Consider the following 24,751-nt stretch of genomic DNA (forward strand, 5'->3'; position numbering starts at 1 on the left):
CTAAATGTAAGAGCTAAAAAAACTATAAAATCCTTAGAAGAAAACATAGGAGAAAAGCTTCATGACACAGAACTTGGTAACAATTTCTTGGATATGACACCAATAGCACAGACAATAAAAGTAAAAACAGATAAACTGGACTACATACATCAAAATTTAGAACTGTGCATCAACGGACAAAATCAACAGAGTGAAAAGGCAACCCATGGAATTAAGTATTTGAAGTCATATATGTGATAAGCAGTTAATATCCAGAATACATAAAGTACTCTTACATCTAGACAACAAAAAAAAAGTCCCATTAGAAAATTGGAAGAGGACTTGAAATGACATTTCCCCCAAGAAGATACACAAATGGCCGAGAAGCATAAGAAAAGACGCTAAACGTGACTAATCATTAGGGAAATAGAAATCAAAACCACAATGAGATACCACCTCCTTGCAATTAGGATGGCTACTATCAAAAAAACAAAATAATAAGTGTTGGCAAGGACTTGGAGAAACTGGAACCCTTGTGCACTGTTGGTGGGAATGTAAATTGGTGCAGCCACTATGGGAAACAGTAAGGCAGTTCCTAAAAATATTAAAAATAGAATGACCATATGATCCAGCAATTCCACTTCTGATTATATACCCAAAGGAATTGAAAACAGGGTCTCAAAAAGATATTTGCACACCCATGTTCATAACAGTATTATTCACAACAGTGAAAAAGTATCAACAGAAGTGACCCAAATGTCCATCCATGGATTAATGAGTAAACAAAACATGGCCTACATATAAAATGGAATATTACTCAGCCTTAAAAAGGAAGGAAATTCTGACACGCTACAACGTGGATGAACCCTGAAGACATTATGCTAAGTGAAATAAGCCAGTCACAAAAAGACAAAAAGGTATGATTCCACTTACATAAGGTACCTAGAGCAGTCAAATTCATGCAGACAGAAAGTAAGATCGTTGCCAAGGCTGGGGGTAGGGGAGAATGGGAAGTTGTTGTTCAATGGATATAAAATTTTAGTTTTGCAAGACGAAAAGAACTGTGGAGACTGGCTGCACAGCAATGTGAATGTACTTAACACTATGGAACTGTATACTTAAAAAATGATTAAGATGGGAAATTTTGTTATGTGTATTTTATCACAATTAAAAATAAAAAATGTTAACTAAATTAATTAAATGGTCATAAGAAAGAATACAGTTCTTAAAAAGAACTGTATTAGAGCAATTCAATTGTTTTCTATTAGTAAATTTTATGTACAACAGAGAAAAAACTAGGTAATAAAAAACTAAGATTTCTGATTTTCACTATCATAGATTGGTCCTTCTACCTAGTCTCAGTAAGATAAGGTTTTACTGCACTAACATCAAGGCAAATGCTACTTTAAATTCTATACTCAATAAAGCCAAATGTTTGAAAATCTCAAGGCTGCAGAGAATCTCCTCAAACACCCACTAATACTCACTAATTGCTCCTCTCTTGGAAGCTTTTTAAGAATTATAATAACAGGCATTTTTTTGAAACTGGAAAAAAAAAATCCCTAATCCTACCATCCCAACAGAATTTATTTCTTTTTTACAAACTCCCTTTGAGTTTTCACATAAGCAAATTATTTCCTTATTGTAGCCACAGTTCAACTAGTAAGCTGATATTTTTCCTCTTAGTCCTGCATCAGACATCTTGTATGTTTCAGACAATATGAGTTGTTATGACACAATCAAGCATATGACTTTCTTTTATGACTTACTATATAATGTCCTATTAATTTCCGAAAGACAACATAACCAATTTTACTTGCAACTCACAGTGTATCAGTTCCACTACAATACCCTCAGCACTGGAAGTTGGTGTTTTTTAGTTATGCTTCTTGATAAGTGAGCAATAACTCATTTTAAATTGCATTTCTCCCATTATGTCTGTTGCTGAGTGGCTTTAATTATACTTCAGCCAGTATTTCCAGCAAGAGGCAAGTTTTAGAGAAATACTTGATAAGAAAATTCCTAAACACCTTAATTTGAATTAAAAAAAATTTTGAAGGTCTCTGCAATACTTGATTGCTACACAAAAGTTCAAATTAAAAAGATCATGATAAACTTCCATAAGTTGAATTACTAGTTAAGCATTAGCTTGATGCTATTCGTCTTTACCTATCATCTCCCTCAGACTCCTCCATGCTCTGCCTCATCCTTTAAAATCCAATTCAAATGTTACCTCAGTTAAACACTGCCTAATTTCCCAACTATACCACAGTAAATTATTTGTACTTTTTTTGAAAACCTTTTCTGTTCCTCTGTGTATACTATTTACCTTATTTTTTCCCCAAGGTTATTGTCTGTCACAGACTGTAAATTACTAGTAGAGCAGCTGACTGAATCATTTTTCCTCCCCTAGACTACATTAAACATAAATACATTCCAATGCCTTTTATATTCAAAGTAGATACTCTTTATTATAATCATTATATAGGCAAGTAGCTATGTCTGAAGAAGCCAAAGCAAGAGAATACTGTGAACTTTGATCTATGGCTCAAGACCCTTTCAGGAAGTTTGTGAGGTTAAAACTATTTTCATAAAGTATTATTTACCTTTTTCACTCTCATTTTCTAACAAGTGTACAGTACAGTTTTGAGAAGCTACGTGAAGTGGTGTGATGGTATCATCATGTTGACCGACAGCTAAAAGGACATGCACTTGATAATCTTTCATTCTAAAAACTTTGTGTTCTAATTTCTAACATAGTAAACGCTGATAAATATAATTCACATAAACAAAAGCTCTTTGGGTCCTCAATAACCTTTTAAGAGTTGTAAAAGGGTCTTGAGACCGAAATGTTTGAGCACTTTTGATTTAAACTATCAATGAACTTGCTGTTTTCAATCAAGCCCAAAAGAAAATTTTAGCAATTTTAGAAAAATGATCAAGCATATGCAAGACATTATTCTTATAGAAAACATAATACTTTGAATTAAATAATTTTTAAGTTTAAAAAGTAACAAAGGCGTGTTAACAGAATTAAGACTCATAGTAAGCAAGAACTCTGAAGCTATGAGCAGCTGAGTAATGAAACTTAGTAATAAGAAATGTGTAATGCTTTGATTCAAGCACTACTTTAAAAAATTGAGAAGCCTTGACCTTCTGCGAAAGGCTAATCCAAAACCTCTCGCAGTCCTTTCTTTTGCAAAGAGTTAACTATGAGAATTAACTCATAGTTAACTGAGGAATGTTTTTTCTTTAGCAAAAATAAAACAAAACCCGAACAAAAGAAAGTTTCTAAATTAACCAAATAGTTGCCTAAAGAAAGAAAAGGCAGTTTTAAAAAACATTTCCTTAGTGCACTTAATCCTCTTATTTTTCAAAAGGACAAATTATTTAGGAAAAGAAATGTACCTGAAAATGGCAGGGTTGCAGACATGCTTTGGATCCAATGCTTCTCCCTGTATAAATTCATAGCACAGTCCATTATTGAAGGTACAGTAGAGTTGTGGTGCACAGCCGTGAGCCTGCAACACTCGGAAACTCTTCACTTCCTCATCTCGATCAACTAACAACTCAGTCTTATTGCCATAAATTCGCACCAGGACTACATCCTCCATTGTATTACCCACGTAACAGCCAATAAGTTTGTTTGTGATTCCATCTGTGAAAAGCTGCCCAAAAAAAAAGAAAAAATGGGGGAAAAACAATTATTTACTTTTAATGAAGGAATAGGAGATAACTTGAAAATCATTAAATACTAATTGAAAGAAAATATCTACTTAATATAACTTTTGAATACAATTTTGCCTAACATGTCTATAATTTTAATTGTAGATTTAAACAAAACAGAATACCACTGTTTACTATGTTGTGTTGTACAACAAACACGTTCTCTCTCCTATATCTAAATAGATTGGAAAGTCTCTGAAGACAGGGAAAGTGGCTCTCTTGCTAGCATAGTATATGATATAAAAAAGTCTTTAATAATGTTCATAAGTTTAAATATACAAATATAATATACCATAATTTATATTATGGTAAATCTCCAATTTATAAAAAACTCAACTTTAAATGTTATTTCCAAAGATTACTTAACATAATATGTATAAAAAATTGTTTTAAGTATTCCGGTTATAATAATTTAAACTTGAATGCTACAGCTAAAAAAAAAAAAAAAGAAGCACAACCTTAATTAGAGGAAGATAGAGATTTCTCAGGTATTTTCTAAAAGGGAGTTTGAGGACTCTTCAAGAGTCTTAAGTACTTAAAGTCCTTTTTAGATTTGAGTACAATGGTATATTAAAAAGTAAACAGATGATTAGCAATATTAGTTCTCTAAGTCTATTCAAAATTGTAGCTTTCATTTTCCTCTACACTACTTCGACACTAAAACTAATTTTCTATTTACCCAATTATAACTCAGAGCTTTTGGAGGCTCTCAGTGGAATAAAGGGATAAAAGGTAAAAGTGAAAGTAAGCATTAAGGACATTTTTCCAAAGACAACTGGGAAAGAACAGGAATAATGGACAAAGAATAAGTTTTAAATGTATACACATTAAACTAATGCCTGAGAAAGAAGGTAAACGTTTCTGTTTTGATAAGATTGTTGTAATGATAAATGACATCTGAAAAGGCTTTAGATCTTAAGCTGAAATTTGAAAGAAAATATTTATGTATCCTTATTCACCTTTGAATATCTATGTTTTTTGGGTATGCAGAGACATACAAACTTTGCTTTCCACGTAGATTTCAAAAAGATGGTATGTAGGGAGACACTGACAAGAAGCATATGTCCTTAAACTAAATTCCATCATTTTATTAAAATCTATGTTGAAAGCATGTTGTTTCCTATTAAAATGCCATAACAACTCACACATATTATTCTGTAACTCCTCCACATGTCATGTAGAGATGAAGTATTTCAATTATTGTAATGAAGTTTGAGAAGCTAACATTCTGAAATGCTTGTAATGAAAGACATTCTACACTCCTCAAAAGCCAGGAGTGAAATCTATGTTTTCTACATCCTCCTAACAAATAGTAAGGACTTAATACTTAAACACTAGCTTGTCTTCTTGATCTAGCTTATAACAAATTCATTCTTTCACTCTTGCCTATAATAATAAATTTCTTTAATTGTGCACGCTATATTGTACATTTATGTGTACATGCAGAAACATACATACAAAGACATATGCACTTAAAAAGGCTAGAAATGGATAACATTACGGGATAAGATTATTGAATACTATATAGACATTTATAAGTATAACACAGAGTCACAACTCCAATGACACTAACCCTAACATACTCTGTTGCACAAAACAGCCACATATTTGCAATGAAATGATAGGCACAATAAACCCCTGGAGCAAAAAAATAAATATATGAATAACTTCATTTACAAAAGTAGTTTATGTATAAATAAGGATAAAAATGTCTGCAAAGGGGCTTCCCTGGTGGCGCAGTGGTTGAGCGTCTGCCTGCCGATGCAGGGGACACAGGTTCGTGCCCCCGTCCGGGAAGATCCCACATGCCGCGGAGCGGCTGGGTCCGTGAGCCATGGCCACTGAGCCTGCACGTCTGGAGCCTGTGCTCCGCAGCGGGAGAGGCCACAGCAGGGAGAGGCCCGTGTACCGCAAAAAAAAAAAAAAAAAAAAAAAAAAAAGTCTGCAAAGATATCCAATAAAATATTAGGTAGTTTAAATCTTGTCTCCTGTTTTCTTATTTCTCTCTAAGTAGTTTAAACTTTTCTCGTTTGGCTTATATATGTTTTCTCACTTCTTTTTTTTTTCCCGTAATCAATCTAGTTTACATGTGAAAAAATTAAAATAGTGAGAAAAACGAAAGGGGCTAGGAACTGACATGGCACGTACAGCAAGGCCTGGAGATTCTGCTGAACATAAGCAATTTCATAGAACATCAATATCAGATGAGGCCACTCTGTGACCATAATGCATCAAGACAAAAACAAAGTCACTCTGTAATCATGTCTGAACAAAGACAAAATTATGCATTTTTTCCAAACCACAAAAATGACCAAGCACTCCCCTATTCTGGCTAATGTGAGGGACTGCCGTTCCTTTTCCAGGAACAGCTTTGGTCCTGCTTCATTCCTCCAGTCCTCTAGGTAAGATAAATTACCCACACAGTCGTAGACTTGCCCCACTTCCTTCCTGACAACACCCAAATCCAGAGGAAAGCCTTGCTTCCTTGAACCCTCTCCCAAATCACCAAATTCAAATCTTATACGAAGTCCTTTCTAACACCCACATACTGAGAGCCCCACCATTCCCCATGGAATAAGTCTTCCTTAAGGAAGGAGTAATAAACCCAATTTGTTCGGCTTATCCTAATGATCTCTTGATGGAGATTTCTGACTTTAAAGATGTATGGACAGTGCTTTTTGCTCTTGGATGGTTCCCACCTCATATATAAACCAACAATTAATTCAAGGTGCTTCAGCCTTCTGAAACACACATTTAAAAACATACTAGGCATATGCTAGGTATGTGTACTATACTAGATATATACTAGAAATATAAAATTCCACCTCAATGGAGGGGGGACAAAACTACTACAAATCTCATGGAGCTCCTTTTCACATGGTTTATCCTGCACTGTTTGTCAAGTATTTAAGATAATACCAGTTCAGAGGATGAGCTACAGAGCAACACTGCTTGACTATAAATTCTAGCTGTGTCATCTGTAAGCTGAGTGACTTTAGGCAAGTCACTTACCTGTATGTGCTTCATTCATCTCATGTTTAATATCAGCACATTAGAATCTGCTTTATAGGTTTTTATGAGAATGACTTAATATACACAAAAGCACAACAGTTCCTGACACAAACTAAGCTCTTATCAAATATGTAGATAACTACATATTTAAATTTGAACACAAGACAGAAAAATAATTCATGATGAGATCATAAAAGTTAATAATTAAGACAACATCTATGTTATAGATTAACCCTAGACTGTATGCTGCTGCACTGGTACCACCTAGCAAACCTTGAAAGCAAGACCCAAAGATGCAAACTATTCCCAAAGAACTACAAAAACTATCGAGTGCCTAACAAGGTAAAATTCACAGTGTCTAATATCCAATTAAAGATTATTCGGCATGGGGAAATCCCTGGCGGTCCAGCAGTTAGGACTCTGCGCTCTCATTGCCAAGGGCGCAGTTTCAGTCCCTGCTCGGGGAACTAAGATCTCACAAGCTGGGTGAGGCGGCCAAAAAGAAAAAGATTATCAGGCATGCAAAAAGGGCAGAAAAATACAACCCACAATGGGGGGTGAGAGGGGGGTCAATTAATTGAAACCAACCAGAACTGACACAGATGTTAGAATTAGCAGGTGTTAAAACTGTATTCCAAGAAAAAAGTGTGTTGTATTCTTACAACAAAAAATTAAGCAGAGTCACTGAAGACATAAAAAAGACCCAAATTAAACTTCTCAAGATGTCTGAAGGGAAAACACACTTAGATGGGATTTAACACTAGGTTAGGTAGTAGAAAAAACAATTTAGCAAATTTGAAGACATAGGAATAGAAACTATGCAAAACAAAATACAGAGGGAAACATGAATTATCAAAGAGAGAGAGAGAAGAGCATCCATTAGCTGAGAGACTACATATAAAATTTGAGTCCTCAAAGAAAGGGAAAAAGAGAACAGAAACATTTTTAAAGAAATGACAGTCAAAAGTTTTCCAAATTTGATGAAAACCTATAAACTCAAGATCCAAGAAGCTCAACAAGCCCAAGCCAAAGAAACATGAAGAAAACTACACCAAGGCACCTCATAATAAAACTGCTTAAAACCAGAGATAAATCATTTAATGGTACCAATTCATTTTAATCTTCCATTCACTCAGGCACATTTCAGTCACCTTGACCCCTCCCTCTCCATCCCCCACATAAAATGTTTTCTTCCTAGGTAATTCTTAAATCCACTCCTGTTTCTCCATCCCCTTGTCAATCTCCTATCTGCAGTATTTTAATAACCTCACTGGTCTCTCTTACGCCAGTTTAACCACCTTCCCACCTTCCAAAAAAATTCACTCACTAACTGCCACCAAAATAATCCATCTAAAATACAAACATGAACATGATGATGACTGGCAATCTTCAACTGACTCCACACTGTTTAGAGGATAAAGTTTAAGTTCCTTAGGGTGTACAAGTTCCACAATACCTCCCAAGTTATCTAGTGATCTACCTGACAAATTCACCCTTCTTTTCCTTCGCCTCACTAACTTCTAACTTCCTTCAAAATTCCAACACAGGAGTTATAACCTCCAGGAGACAATTCCTAAACTCAGATAAGACATAAGTACTTCTCAGTGCTTGCTAGTGACCTATATATAGCATTACTAAAATGCACTGTAGGAACTTCCCTGGCGGTCCTGTGGTTAAGACTCCACAGTCCTAATGCAGGGGGCACAGGTTCAATCCCTGGTCGAGAAACTAAGATCCCACATGTTGCACAGCACAGCCAAAAACAAAAACAATGTACTGTAATTTCTTAATTATATTTGCCACTCCATATTTACTGTGAGTTCCTCTGAGATTTGGAACACACAGAAAGAAGAAAAAATAAAGGTGAAAAACAGGAATATAAAAGATGTGTCAAAGAGGAAAAAAAAGTATGATGGTACAGTGAAAAACTCAACCATATAAGTAGTTACATTAAATGTAAAAGAACTAAATAATCCAATTAAAAAACTAAGTATGGGGCTTCCCTGGTGGCACAGTGGTTGAGAGCCCACCTGCCGATGCAGGGGACACGGGTTCCTGCCCCGATCCGGGAAGATTCCACATGCCGCAGAGCGGCTGGGCCCGTGGGCCATGGCCGCTGAGCCTGCGCATCTGGAGCCTTTGCTCCACAAGGGGAGAGGCCACAGCAGTGAGAGGCCCGCGTACCGCAAGAAAAAAAGAAAAGTTACAGAAGAAGGAGGAAAGCAAAAATCTACGACACCAAATAAATGAAGATGAAATAAGCAAGCTACCTGAAAAAAATTCAGAGTAATGGTAGTAAAGATGATCCAAAATCTCGGAAATAAAATGGAGAAAATAAAACATTTAACAAGGATCTAGGAGAACTGAAGAGCAAAGAAACAGTGATGAACAACATAATAACTGAAATTAAAAATACTCTAGAAGGAATCAATAGCAGAATTACTTGAGGCAGAGGAACAGATAAGTGAGCTGGATGATAAAATGATGGAGATAACTGCCAGGGAGCAGAATAAAGAAAAAAGAACAGAAAGAATTGAGGACAGTCTCAGAGACATCTGGGACAATATTAAACGGACCAACATTCAAATTATAGGGGTCCCATAAGAAGAAGATAAAAAGAAAGGGTCTGAGAAAATATTTGAAGAGATTATAGTCAAAAACATCCCTAACATGGGAAAGGAAATAGTCAATCAAGTCCAGGAAGCACAGAGAGTCCCATATAGGATAAATCCAAAGAGAAACATGCCGAGACACATATTAATCAAACTATCAAAAATTAAATACAAAGAAAAAATATTAAAAGCAGCAAGGGAAAAGTAACAAATAACATACAAGCGAATCCTCGTAATTTCTCTAAGCGGGAAACACAAAAGAAGAAAAAGACCCACAAAAACAAACCCAAATCAACTAAGAAAATGGTAATAGGAACATATATATTGATAATCACCTTGAATGTAAATGGATTAAATGCTCCAACCAAAAGACACAGACTGACTGAACGGATACAAAAACAAGACTCGTATATATGCCGTCTACAATAAACCCCCTTCAGACCTAGGGACACATACAGACTGAAAGTGAGAGGATGGAAAAAGATATTCCATGCAAATAGAAACCACAAGAAAGGTGGAGTAGCAATACTCATATCAGATAAAATAGACCTTAAAATAAAGACAGTTACAAGAGATAAAGAAGGACACTACATAATGATCAAGGGATCAATCCAAGAAGAAAACATAACAATTATAAATATTTATGCACCCAACATAGAAGCACCTCAATGTATAAGGCAAATGCTAACAGTCATAAAAGGAAAAATCGACAGTAACACAATAATAGTGGGGAACTCTAATACCTCACTACACACCAATAGAAAGATCATCCAGACAGAAAATAAATAAGGAAACACAAGCTTTAAATGACACAACAGACTAGATAGACTTAATTGATATTTTTTTTTTTTCTTAATTGATATTTTTAGGACATTCCACCCGAAGGCAGAAGTACACTTTCTTCTCAAGTGCACACAGTACATTCTCCAGAATAGATCACACCTTGGGTCACAAATCAAGCCTTGGAAAATGTAAGAAAACTGAAATCGTATCAAGCATCTTTTCTGAACACAATGCTATGAGATTAGAAATCAATTACAGGAAATAAACAGTAAAAGCCACAAACACACGGAGGCTAAACAGTGTGCTGCTAAATAACCAAGATCACTGAAGAAATCAAAGAGGAAATCAAAAAATACCTATAAACAAATAACAATGAAAACAAAACGATCTAATACCTATGGGACATAGCAAAAGCAGTTCCAAGAGGGAAGTTCACAACAATTCAAGCTCACTACAAAAAACAAGAAAAATCTCAAATAAACAATCTAACCTTACACCTAAAGCAAGTAGAAAAAGAAGAACAAACAAAACCCAAAGTTAGTAGAAGGAAAGAAACCACAAAGATCAGAGCAGAAATAAATGAAATGGAAACAATAGCAAAGATCAATAAAACTAAAAGCTGGTTCCCTGAGAAGATAAACAAAATTGATAAACCTTTGGCCAGACTCATCAAGAAAAAAGGAGAGAGGACTCAAATCAATAAAATTAGAAATGAAAAAGGAGAGATTACAACTGACACCACAGAAATACAAAGGATCATAAGAGACTACTACAAGCAACTATATGCCAATAAAATGGACAACCCAAAAGAAATGATCGAATTCTTGGAAAAGTACAAACTTCCAAGACTGAACCAGGAGGAATTAGAAAATATAAACAGACCAATCACAGTTAATTAAATTTAAACTGTAATTTAAAATCTTCCAGCAAACATAAGTCCAGGACCAGATGGTTTCACAGGAGAATTTTATCAAACATTTAGAGAAGAGTTAACCCCATCCTTCTCAAACTCTTGCCAAAAAAAAAAAAAATTGCGGAGGGAGGAACACTCCCAAACTCCTTCTATGAGGCCATAATCACCCTGATATCAAAACCAGACAAAGATATCACACACACAAAAAAGATTACAGGCCAAAATCACTGATGAACATAGACGTAAAAATCCTCAACAAAATACTAGCAAACAGAATCCAACAACACATTTAAAGGATCATACACCATGATCAAGTGGGATTTATCCCAGGGATGTAAGGATTCCTCCATATATGCAAAACAATCAATGTGATACACCATATTAACAAATTAAAGAATAAAAACCATATGATCATCTCAATAGATGCAGAAAAAGCTTTTGACAAAATTCAACACCCAGTTATGATAAAAACTCTCCAGAAAGTGGGTATAGAGGGAAGCTACCTCAAAATAATAAAAGTCATATATGACAAACCCACAGCAAACATCATTCTCAATGGTGAAACACTGAAAGCATTTCCTCTAAGATTAGGAACAAGACAAGGATGCCCACTCTTGCCACTATTATTCAACATAGTATTGGAAGTCGTAGCCACAGCAATCAGAGAAGAAAAAGAAACAAAAGGAATACAAATGGGAAAAGAAGAATTAAAACTGTCACTGTTTGCAGATGACATGATACTATACATAGAAAATCCTAAAGATGCCACCTGAAAACTACTAGTACTAATCAATGAATTTTAAGGTTGCAGGATACAAAATTAATGCACAGAAATCTCTTGTATTCCTATACACTAACAATGAAAGATCAGAAAGAGAAATTAAGGAAACAATCCCATTTACCATCACAACAAAAAAGAATCAAATACCTAAGAATAAATCTACCTAAGGAAGCAAAAGACCTGTACTCAGAAAACTATAAAACATTGATGAAAGAAATCAAAAATAACATAAACAGATGGAGAGATATACCATGCTCCTGGATTGGAAGAATCAATATTGTGAAAATGACTCTACTACCCAAAGCAATCTGCAGATTCAATGCAATCCCTATCAAATTACCAATGGCAGTTTTCACAGAACTAGAACAAGAAATTTTACAATTTGTATGGAAACACAAAAGACCCCGAATAGCCAAAGCAACCTTTAAGAAAGAAAAACATAGCTGGAGGAATCAGGCTCCCTGACTTCAGACTATACTACAAAGCTACAGTAATCAAGACAGTACGGTATTCGCACAAACACAGAAATATAGATCAATGGAACAGGACAGAAAGCCCAGAGATAAACCCACACACATATGGTCACCTCATCTTTGACAAAGGAGGCAAGAATATACAATGGAGAAAAGACAGACTCTTCAATAAGTGGTGCTGGAAAAAATGGACACCTACACATAAAAGAATGAAATTAAAACACCCCCTAACACCATACACAACAATAAACTCAAAGTGGATTAAGGACCTAAATATAAGGCCAGACACTATAAAACTCTTAGAGGAAAACACAGGCAGAACAATCTATGACATAAATCACAGCAAGATCCTTTTGATCCACCTCCTAGAGTAAGGGAAATAAAAACAAAAATAAACAAATGGGACCTAATGAAACTTAAAAGCTTTTGCACAGCAAAGGAAAGCATAAACAAGTGAAAAGACAACCCTCAGAATGGGAGAAAATATTTGCAAATGAAGCAACTGACAAAGGATTAATCTCCAAAATATACAAGAAGCTCATGTAGCTCAATATCAAAAAACAAACCCAACCCAAAAATGGGTGGAAGACCTAAATAGACGTTTCTCCAAAGAAGACACAGATGCCCAACAAATACATGAAAAGATGCTCAACATCACTAATCATTAGAGAAATGCAAATCAAAACTACAATGAGGTATCACCTCACACTGGTTAGAATGGCCATCATCAAAAAATCTACAAACAGGGCTTCCCGGGTGGTGCAGTGGTTGAGAGTCCGCTTGCCGATGCGGGGGACGCGGGTTCGTGCCCTGGTCCAGGATGATCCCGCGTGCCGCAGAGCCGCTGGGCCCGTAAGCCATGGCCACTGAGCCTGCGCGTCCGGAGCCTGTGCTCCGCGGTGGGAGAGACCACAGCAGTGAGAGGCCCACGAACCGCCAAAAAAAAAAAAAAAAATCTACAAACAATAAATGCTGGAGAAGGTGTGGAGAAAAGGGAACCCTCCTGCACTGTTGGTGGGAATGTAAACTGATACAGCCACTATGGAGAACAGTATGGAGGTTCCTTAAGAAACTAAAAATAGAACTACCATATGACCCAGCAATCCCACTACTGGGCATACACCCTGAGAAAACCATAATTCAAAAATAGACATGTACCACAATATTCATTGCAGCAGTATTTATAATAGCCAGGACATGAAAACAACCTAGATGTCCATCAGCAGACGAATGGATAAAGAAGATGTGGCACATATATACAATAGAATATCAACCATAAAAAGGAACAAAATTGAGTTATTTGTAGTGGAGTGGATGGACCTAGAATCTGTCATACAGAGTGAAGTAAGTCAGAAAGAGAAAAACGAATTATCGTATGCTAACGCATATATATGGAATTTTAAAAAGTAGTACTGATGAACATAGTGGCAGGGCAGGAATAAAGAGGCAGACGTAGAGAACGGACTTGAGGGCATGGGTAGGGGAAGGGGAAGCTGGGATGAAGTGAGACAGTAGCACTGACATATACGCTACCAAATGTAAGGCTAGTGGGAAGCTGCTGCATGGCACAGAGAGATCAGCTTGGTGCTTTGTGACGATAGAGGGATGGGATAGGGAGGGTGGGAGGAAGGCTCAAGAGGAAGGGGCTATGGGGATATATGCATACATATAGCTGATTCACTTTGTTGTACAGAAACTAACACAACACTGTAAAGCATTTATACTCCAATAAAGATGTGGGGGAAAAAAAGACATGACAACAACAGAAGTAGGAATAGGAAAGCAAAAAACAAAACTGTCATTATTTGCAGAAACAGAGAAAATGCACAAAGTATCTAAATTAAAAGAAATAATTAGAACGTGTGAAAAATTCAATGTATTAACATATCAATTGAATTTCTCTATACCAACAGCAAACCTTTTTTTAAAATGATATTCTTTAAATAATATCAGAAAGCATCAAATTTCTGGGGGGAAAATGACGTGAAAAATGCAAGATCTCTACATTGAAAACTTCAAAAGTTTGAGAGAAACTAAATAAATAAATGGGATATACCATATTTATAGATTCTAAGACTCAATATTGTTAATGAATTCACTTCTCCTCAAATATCTATAGATTCCACAAAAATATCAATCAAAATGTCATCTAGTTTCTTTTGAGGAAATTGAAAAGCTGAGTCTACAATTTACATGGCAATTTAAAAAGCCAAGAACAGTCAAGGCAATTTTAAAGAAGAAAAAAAAAAAAGCTAGTGTCTCATACCAAGGATTATAGTAACTATACCATACCAAGACCTAGAAGCAAAACCTGAGAGTAGTCAAGACACTGTGATACTGGTACAATAATAGACAAAACAGACTAAAGGAACAGAATTCATAAAGAGACCCACATACAGTGCCACCTGGTTTATGACAAAGGTAACACTATAATGGTGGAAAAATGGTGGTTTCAGGAAACACTATAATGGGGAGAAAATGGTCTTTTCAATAAGTGATACTGGATCACTGGATACTGAGAGCCATTCGGAAGAAAAATGAGTCATGACCTCCTCCACCTTCACCATAAACAATTTCAGATCAAAATGTAAAATAGCAAAACAATAAAGTTTCTATAAAACATAGAGGAATATCTTCAGGACTTTGGCATAGGAAGAGATCAAGACACAAAACATGCTACCCATAAAGAAAATATTGAAAAACTGGTGTTAAGACTATCAAAAGACACTATTAAGAGTGAAAATACAAGCCACCAACTGGCAGAAAACATTTATAATACATTTCTTTAAAAAAAGGACTCGGGGGCTTACCTGGTGGCTCAGTGGTTGAGAGTCCGCCTGCCAATGCAGGGGACACGGGTTCGTGCCCCAGTCTGGGAAGATCCCAACATGCCGCGGAGCAGCTGGGTCCGTGAGCCATGGCCGCTGAGCCTGCGCGTCCGCACCCTGTGCTCCACAGCGGGAGAGGCCACAACTGTGAGAGGCACGCGTACCGGGAAAAAAAAAAAAAAAAAAAAAAAAAAAGGGACTCGGGAATTCCCTGGCGGCCCAGTGGTTAGGACTCCGCGCTTCCACGGCTGGGGAGCCTGGGTTCAATCCTTACTAAGATACTGCAAAGCCGTGCAGCGTGGCCAAAAAAAAAATTAAAAAGAACTCAAATATAGAATATGTAAAGAACATCTACAAATCATTAGGAAAAAAATAATCCAGGAGAAAAATTAGCCAAAAAAACTTGAACAGGCATCTCAAAATAGAAGACATTCAAATATCCGACCCACAGAAAAAAGATGCACTAGTTATTAAGAGAATGCAAATCAAACCCATAATAAGATACCCTTAATGCCTACCCGAATGATAACAATGAAGACAGATAATAACAATTGTTGGTAAATATGCAGCACCCCTGAAACACTCATACAGTATTGCCATTAGGGGTATAAATTGACACAACCACTTTGGAAAACTTAAAGTATCTACTAAAGCTAAAAATACATACCAGATGACCCAGCAAGTCTACTTCTAAGTATCCGCCTAACAGAAACAGATAGTCACACTCATCAAAAAACATACAGCTATGTTCACAGCAGCATAATTTGTAATAGCCAAAAACCGAAAACAACCCAAGTGTCCACCAACAGAAGATAAATAAACTGAGGTATATTCTTACAATGAGAATAAGAAAGAACTAACTATATATACAGAAATAAATCTCATAACTTTAGCATATGCCACCCCCCCAAAAAAAAGTATATACCATACGATTCCATTAAAAAAAATTCATAGAGAGGGAAAGCTACGATATAAAATCAGGATAGGAGTAACACTTGCTTAGGGAGAGTTGATGGATAGTGACTCCAAAAGAGTGTAAGAGAGGATTCTGGGGTACCATTTCCCAAATCTGTTTCCTGACTTGGATACTTATTACATGGGTGTGGTTGCTTTGTAGGAAAATTCATCAGGTTCTACACTTAAGATTTGTGCACTTTTTATTATGTATATCACACATCAACAACAAATTTAACTAGAAAAGAGTTAATGTAATATTCAGATCAGAAAAAATGTACTGCCAGTTAATCTTTTGATTACCTTCAACTCACAGTAACCCTAGAGAAAATTTCCTAAAACGATAAGGTTTTTAAAACTGAAAATAAATGCATAGGTACTTTAGTACTTTGGTTTAAATTTAATTAATTTTAATTTACTATCTTAAAGAGGAGATACAGATATACATACAGATACATATCCTCTCATATATATATAAAATAAAATAAAATTTCTTTCATGTATTACATTTTCAACAGAGATGATATCACCACCAAAGGAGCAAAAGTTGGTTACTGAGAGAAGAAAAAAATCTAGAGATGTTACAATGGTTTGTGGCTCTCTAAAGCTCGACCCTACCTGCAAAATCCTATTCTTTAGTATTTAATTTCTCCTGTTAGGTAAAAATTAACATAATTTAACCTTCTCTTCAGAGAGTAATTACTAAAACGTTGAGAAAGAGTGGAACATAGAACACAGAGATATTCAATAAATGTTTGCTTTTATATATATAGACTGAATGATCGATTTGTAGAATGAAAAAACTATGACCTAGGTAAGTTCTCATATTTTTCCAAAGTCATACAATGGCAAAACAGGATAAAAACCTGATGTCATGACTCTTAATCTGTTTCAGGGATACACCCTCAAGTTTATGGGTTCGCTAGCATGACCCTAGACTCACTGTAACATTGTTAAGTATTATCTGAAAAACGAATAAGGAAGGGGCAGTGGATGATCAATCCCTGATGCCTAGGTGTTTGCCAGATTCCCCACAGTATGAAACAGCAGGCATGCTGTCATCTATTACAAGAGGTAAAAGTAAGTGAAACCTAAAAATGATAGCTCCAACCCCAGAACAGCTGTCCCTGAATCCACAATAAAGTGCAAAATAATGAGAAATTGGCTAAATGTGTGATTCCTTGGCTGCTGTTAGCCATACTACCTACGACAGAAAGATAAAGACCGTTTTAGGGTAGATCTTGATGTTGCACCAACCCGGGTTCCAGATGGTCCGATACAACATCAGGCTGCTAAGCACAGAACTGTCACAAAAGAGTTCGTGCTCCACAGCAGATAACTCTTCTTTGACCTCTGTAACTCATCCTCTGTTTACCAAAATGATTCAGGTGGGAAGGGCACAAAATAAGGAAACTACTGAAACCTGAGGATATAGTGTAAAGTTGTCTCATCATCAGAATGGTCAAGTTAGGAGCAATCTATGGTTTGAAGTCCATGGCATGTTTAGGCTAATGCAGGACCCACAGCTTACTACTGAACAGTCCTGAATGGCTGCAACTAACCCAAACATACAGCAACCTAATCCCAGCAAGACTGCTAGACTGGAAGAATGGATAGAAGTGGCTACTAAGTCGGTTTCCTGAGAAGGGGATTTGTGCGGTCCTTCCTCTGCATGCAAAGTGGATCGATCACTCCAGATGAAGTGGCTGATATACTGCATATGCAGGCCATACAAGACTGGCCCTACAGCGACCAGGATATTCAACCACTTAATATGCCCCACCCCTAGGTCATGGTGAATACCATGATAAAGGTTTCTCCTTCTACATGGGTCCCCCATGTAACTCTCCTGTTACCAACATAAACTGTTCAGGATGCTGGATCTGATTTGCTGTCTCAAGCTTCCCTTTACAGGTCTTGGGGATGATAGTAAGAAAACTAAATTACAAGTAAGCAGAAAAGATAAGGGAGATGGCAAATGACTTGTCCCAATAGAGTGAAAGTTTTTCATGGTTATCAAAAAACTGGATGAATAAAGCAGACATTGATGGGGTTGAAGCAAAACTTTTTAATGAAGCATTATCAGATTGGATGGACTGATGGGACCTGCTAGTGGTCTCCCAGCATTGAGTGCCCCGAACAAATCCACCATATTTACTCTAGCTTGGGAGATTTTAAAAAGCCAGGGTACAAAGATGATATTAAGAGTCTGCCACCAATTTGGAAATAAGCAAACTGACTGTGAGGCCAAGATCTTGGCCCAACCCTCAGCAGCTGGGAACCCAAGGCCAAATTCACATAAGTGGGTAAAATGGCCTAGAGGTAGAGAAGAAACCTTTTGACAGGGAAGCCCAAAGCACTGAATCCAAAACCTATGTGAGAGACTCTTAAAGGAGCAAGTTACCCTGCGAGGACATGAGGATGCCACTGTTGATGGTGAATATTTGTATGCAAAGTGGAGTGCTGGAACAGGTATTATGAGAGTGGTTCTGTCCCCTTTGCCAGAATGTAATACTGAGATAAATATGTTCTATAGTAACACTTTCCCTATTTTAGTACTGTAACAGAAGACATAAATTCACCCTTCAGCCAGGACTAATTGACCATATCAATTAGGAACTTAAAGAATTGCCCAAACCTGCACAGGTTGCTCTTTGAAGCAATACAGAATACCCGGTGGACAAAAAGAAATTACAGTTTTAATGACACCTTAGAAGTTAAAGTGATTATCAGTGAACTTGAAGGTCATCTTGAGAACCCCAAAACATAATCCAATACCTTCTTTTAGTACGTGACACTGCCCTGCAACTACAAACCCTGAGATGATAAAAATATTAAACTCTACCTTAGCTACTATGAAATTTCTTTAGTCCTTAAAGATGATTAAGATACCAAGCAGAGTTTCGATATTTATTTATGGTCTAAAATGACCGATTAACTACTGAATTCAAATGAATGAGCTTGCACAGGCTAATACAATGGGAAAGACAAGCTTCAATTATTCTTTAAGACAATGGCTACTGGACCAGCCCATAAGCCTAGAAAGATGGAATTAATGCATGTCAGTTAACTGTTTTGTGGAAGTAACTATTGGATTCCACCATCTTCGAAAATAACAAAATTAAAAGTAATGTAAAAACAAAACAAAATACCATTTTCATGTATCTAACAGGCAAAAATTTTTTAAATTTAATATCAGAGGTTGGACAAGGTATAGAGAAAAGGATACTTTCCAACACTGTTTTGAGGAGTATAAATTATATGAAACTGAGAAATAGCGTAACAGTTTTGTGTCGACTTGGATTAACTACAATACCCAGTTATTCAATCAAACACTAATTTAGATGCAGCTCTGAAGGTATTTTGCAGACGTATTAACCAGATAACTTCAAGTAAAAGAGATTAGTCCCCATGAATGAGCCTCATTCAATCAGGTGAAGAGTTGTAAAAGCAAAACTTCAGTTTTCCTGAACATATGCTGCCTTAAGACTACAACATCAACTCCTGCCTGAGAGCTTCCAGCTTACCAGAGAATGCCCTACAAATTTCAGATTTACCAGCCTCCACACTTGTGTGAGCCAATTCCTTGAAGATTATGATTTTTTTTCTTTTACTTTTAACCTTTTAATTCCACTAATAAGAATTTACTCTATGGATATACTTAGATAAGTTATCCAAAATATATGTATAAAAGCAGATCACTGCAATACTTTTTTTAATACCTAAAAAATAAAAACAACTCAATTTTTTTTTAAACACATGGGGCAGGTTATATATACTGACATGGAGATGTCTAAGATATATTATTTTTAAAATCAAGATACAGAATAACTTACTTATGTATACAAAAAAGAATATAGTTATATTTACTATATTTATAAACATAGGTAGATAATGTACGCTGGTAAATCTATAATTTGATAATTTTTTATAAGTTCAAAAGAAATTGTTCACAAAATTATCTTTGGGGAGAATGACTCAGTGTTGGGGGGGCTAGATTTTTTACTTTTCATTTTATAGCCTTGTTTTTTAAGGGCATGTATCATTTGTATTTTTTAAACAAAATCAACAGGGTTAGAATATGAGCCTTTCTAATTTTCCTCTTTATACTCTTTACAATTTTTTTTAAAACCTCACTTTAAAAGTAATTAAGTCACATGATGTTTAACATGACCAAATATTATGTCTGTAGCTATCAAAAATTGTGGTCAATACCATACCAACATGGGAAAATATTTATGAAAGGCTACATGAAAAAAAGGAATACAAATTGTACATACAGATGGCCAAACACATGAAAAGAAGCTCAACATCACTAATTATTAGAGAAATGGAAATCAAAACTACAATGAGATATCACCTCACACCCGTCAGAATGGCCATCATCAAAAAAATCTACAAACAAACGCTGGAGAAGGTCTGGAGAAAAGGAAACAATCTTGCACTGTTGGTGGGAATGCAAATTGATACAGCCACTATGGAAAACAATATGGAAGTTTCTTAAAAAACTAAAAATAAAACTACCATATGAGCCAGAATACTGGGCATATACCCAGAGAAATCCATAATTCAAAAAGACACATGAGGCTTCCCGGGTGGTGCAGCTGTTAAGAATCCGCCTGCCGATGCAGGGGACATGGGTTTGATCCCTGGTCTGGGAAGATCCCACAAGCAGCAGAGCAACTAAGCCTGTGCACCACAACTACTGAGCCTGCACTCTATAATCCGTGAGTCACAACTACTGAGCCTGTGTGCCACACTACTGAAGCCCTGTGCGCCTAGAGCCCATGCTCCGCAACAAGAGAAGCCACCACAATGAGAAGCCTGTGCACTGCTATGAAGAGTAGTAGCCCCGCTCACAGCAAGTACAGAAAGCTCGCACGCAGCAACGAAGACCCAATGCAGCCAAAAATAAATAAATAAATTTATTTTAAAAAAGACACGCAGGGCTTCCCTGGTGGCGCAGTGGTTGAGAGTCTGCCTGCCGATGCAGGGGACAAGGGTTCGTGCCCCGGTCCGGGAAGATCCCACATGCCGCGGAGCGGCTGGGCCCATGAGCCATGGCCACTGAGCCTGCACGTCCGGAGCCTATGCTCTGCAACGGGAGAGGCCACAACAGTGAGAGGCCCGCGTACCGCAAAAAAAAATAAAAATAAAAAAAGACATGCACTCCAATGTTCATAGCAGCACTATTTACAATAGCCAGGGCATGAAAACAACCTAAATGTCCATCAACAGAGGAATGGATAATGAAAATGCGGTACATATATACAATGGAATATTATTCAGCCATAAAAAGGAATGAAATTGGGTCATTTGTAGAGATGTGGATGGACCTAGAGAGTGTTATACAGTGAAGTAAGTCCAGAAAGAGAAAAACAAATATCGTATATTAACGCATATATGTGGAATCTAGAAAAATGGTATAGATGACCCTATATGCCAAGCAGAGATAGAAACACAGACATAGAGAACAAATGTACGGATTCCAAGCGGGAAAGGGGTGGGGTGGAAGGAATTGGGAGATTGGGATTGACACATATACACTATTGATACTATGTATAAAACAGACAACTGATGGGAACATACTGTATAGCACAGGTAACTCTACTTAATGCACTGTGGTGTCCTAAATGGGAAGGAAATCCAAAAGGGAGGGAATATATGTTTATGTATGGCTGATTCACTTTGCTGTGCAGTAGAAGCTAACACAACATTGTAAAGCAACGATACTCCAATAAAAATTAATTTTTAAAAATTGTACATAAGGTTCAATAACAACTATGTAAAATATTTAAGGGAGAAATTGAAGGTAATGAACAAAACAGTTGATTTAATAAACTATGAATAGGAAGTGGGTAGTTTTCTACTCAAAGTTTTAATATTGTGATACATCTTTTCAGTAAAACTAAATTACTTCATGATCATATAGTCTCTTATTTAAAAAATTCATACACAGTATATTTTCTCAGAGTACTGGAAAAAATGACTAATTCAAAATATTCTGTTTGTTAACAATTTTTTTTTTAACTGCTATTGTGATTACCACTAGAGGGAGGGAAAAGTTAGGAGCAGGAAGAGAAAGGGGAGATATTCTGGGCTGCTGGTAATATTTTCTCTTTCCCTGGGCTGGGGTTACGAAGGTATTTATTCTACAACAATTTATGTTTCATTCATTTTTCTGTTTGTTTGTTGTATCTCACAGTTTTTAAAAGGGTGATAAAAATTTACCTATTTATAGTCCATCAGATATATCAGAGCAAAATAACTCCTTACAAGACAAAATCCTGGGGACTTTCCCTGGCAGTCCAGTGATTAAGACTCTGTGTTTCCACTGCAGGGGGGCGTGAATTCAACCCCTGGTCAGGGAACTAAGATCCCACATGCCACGCAGCGTGGCCAAAAGATTTTTAAAAAAAAAAAAAAAAAAAAAAGATAAAATTCTGAAAAATACAACCTGATTCCTTAAATATACTTTTCATTACTTCCCTTATTTTTGTCACCCACAAAAAAAAAAAACCTTAAGCTTCCCACTTCCTCCCTCACCTGCAAGCAATTAACAAGTCCTGAACATTTATTTTCTGAAATGTCAAATCTGTCCCTTATTTCCATCTTCAAGGCCACTATCCTAATTTGGATCCCAGCACCGCTTGTCTGTACTAAAATAAGTCTCTCCTAGGTAGTCTTTCACAAACATTTTTTAATGCAATACACAGAAAGAAATGTATTTATCCTCTAATTCAGTACATATATATTTTTATATAAAACTAAAAGCTTCACAAGATAATACTTACCTTATTACTTGCAATGCACTCTGATCTATCCTATCACATCTTATTTTAACTCATCTTTTTAAACTGGTTTCAACCCACTATACTGATTTAGCATCCTTAGTGTGCAATAACCATCAGTTTCAAAACCACCAATGTCCTTTGTAAGTGATCACTTAATCCCTAATTCAAAGCATTTCCTTCAATGAATGCTGCCTAAATTGTAATCTGCCACTTCTCTAAAATATATATGATATAACTTACCTGCTTAAAAACATTCACCAGCTTCCCATCACGTCCTAGATAATAAAATACCATCTCCTTAAAGAGGCATAAAACCTTCGTATCTAAGCACTCCCTTATTTGAAAATCACTCCCACTTCTATTCTTGTTCATACACCATTCTGTCCAAGATACTCATAGTCTAGCTTTTGTGAAAGCAGTTTTTCTTTGCCCAGAAATACTTCCCCATTCCATCTCCTATCTTTCCTTCCAAGCTCAGTTCAGGTACCCCATCTTCTATTAAGCCTTCCCTCCTCCATTCTCCCATGGCTACCTTCTGCTACAAGGAATGCTGCTGAGAAGTAGCATTATGCCAGTACAAAAAAATACATGTTAAAATTACTGAATTTTAGGAGCTTACAATTCTTTCATAACAACTTTCCACTTACAAATGGTGGGGGGAGAGCCTGGGGGAAGTTGGAGTACTAAAACATACTATGTATAATTTTACGTATTTCATTTAATTCTCCTGATACTCTTAGTAGTAAAGTAGTAAAATTAGTACTAGTAGTAAAATGACTATGAGTACTATAGTTGTTAAATTCTACTATTTTCTACTATGCTACTATTTTCCAAGGTAGAGAGTAAGTCCTTTTTATAGAGATTTTAAAATTTGCCAAAGGTGACAAAAGGCTGGAATCAGGACTCAAAAACCATCTTCTTGGGTTTCCCTGGTGGCGCAGTGGTTGAGAGTCCGCCTGCCGATGCAGGGGCCACGGGTTCGTGCCCCGGTCCAGGAAGATCCCACATGCTGCGGAGCGGCTGGGCCCGTAAGCCATGGCCGCTGAGCCTGCGCCGTCTGGAGCCTGTGCTCCGCAATGGGAGAGGCCACAACAGTAAGAGGCCCGCATACCGCAAAAAACAAAACAAAACAAAAAAAACCCATCTTCTTTCCACTACACTACGCTGAGGTCCCAGAGAGGTGAAGTGGTTTGCTCAGTCCAAGTCACACAGCTATTAATACCTGAAAATAAACTAGTACAGTAGGCTCCTGACTTTTTGGCCACATGTTATCCACATATATAGGAACCTATCAAACAACACATCTCTCTTAGCCATAGTCGAATAGTCTTAGGTCCTACCACCACTCAAATACTTTACTATTAGATAGTAACTATCTTAAAAGAAAGCTGAAGTGAATCCCGTTTCCAAAATAATGTCACAAGTGGAAAAGTAATGCAAATTTATGTTTAAGGAACTTAAAGCAAAATCTTTCTATGAGCCAAAGATTTAATTTTTAAAAAATTACTGATTTCACACAGAAATGGCTTCCCTGTCTTAATCATAATATACAAACATAAACTTTTCTCAAAGAGCAATAATTCATAAGATGAGTTCTCATCTCAGATCTACCATTACAAACTCCCAAGTTCACTTTCATTTAACTATAAAATACATATTAACAGTCTACATCTATCTCACAGAGTCATTGGAAAAATGTATGTGAAAGTGCTTTCTTTATAAATAGTAAAATATTATTAAATAAAAAACATTGTGACTGGTATTGTTTTAGAACCACTCTGTCTATTATAAGATACTACACTCCACAAAGCTCACCACTCCTTTTATATTGTATTCTTTTAATTTTGCACAGATAGGGAAAAAATAATTAAACTTTTTAAGACTCTATCTAAAATG

The 24,751-nt window shown here is 36.4% G+C and overlaps 1 protein-coding gene across 3 annotated transcripts in view; it reads right to left on the minus strand.

The window, feature by feature from the left end:
* ETNK1 (ethanolamine kinase 1) overlaps positions 1-24,751 on the minus strand; it is a 68,947-nt gene that overhangs the window by 41,369 nt on the left and 2,827 nt on the right. For 2 of the 3 annotated variants that reach the window (XR_009543568.1, XM_060166723.1), the window contains exon 2: positions 3,388-3,647. Coding sequence is in view for 1 of the 3 variants with exons in the window: in XM_060166723.1 (XP_060022706.1) it covers positions 3,388-3,647 (260 nt within the window). In the remaining 2 variants the exon portion in view is untranslated. The remainder of the gene's footprint in view (positions 1-3,387; positions 3,648-24,751) is intronic. The other variant, XR_009543569.1, reaches the window with a different exon arrangement.

Source organism: Lagenorhynchus albirostris, chromosome 11 (genome assembly GCF_949774975.1).
Source record: "Lagenorhynchus albirostris chromosome 11, mLagAlb1.1, whole genome shotgun sequence".
Lineage (NCBI taxonomy): Eukaryota > Metazoa > Chordata > Mammalia > Artiodactyla > Delphinidae > Lagenorhynchus > Lagenorhynchus albirostris.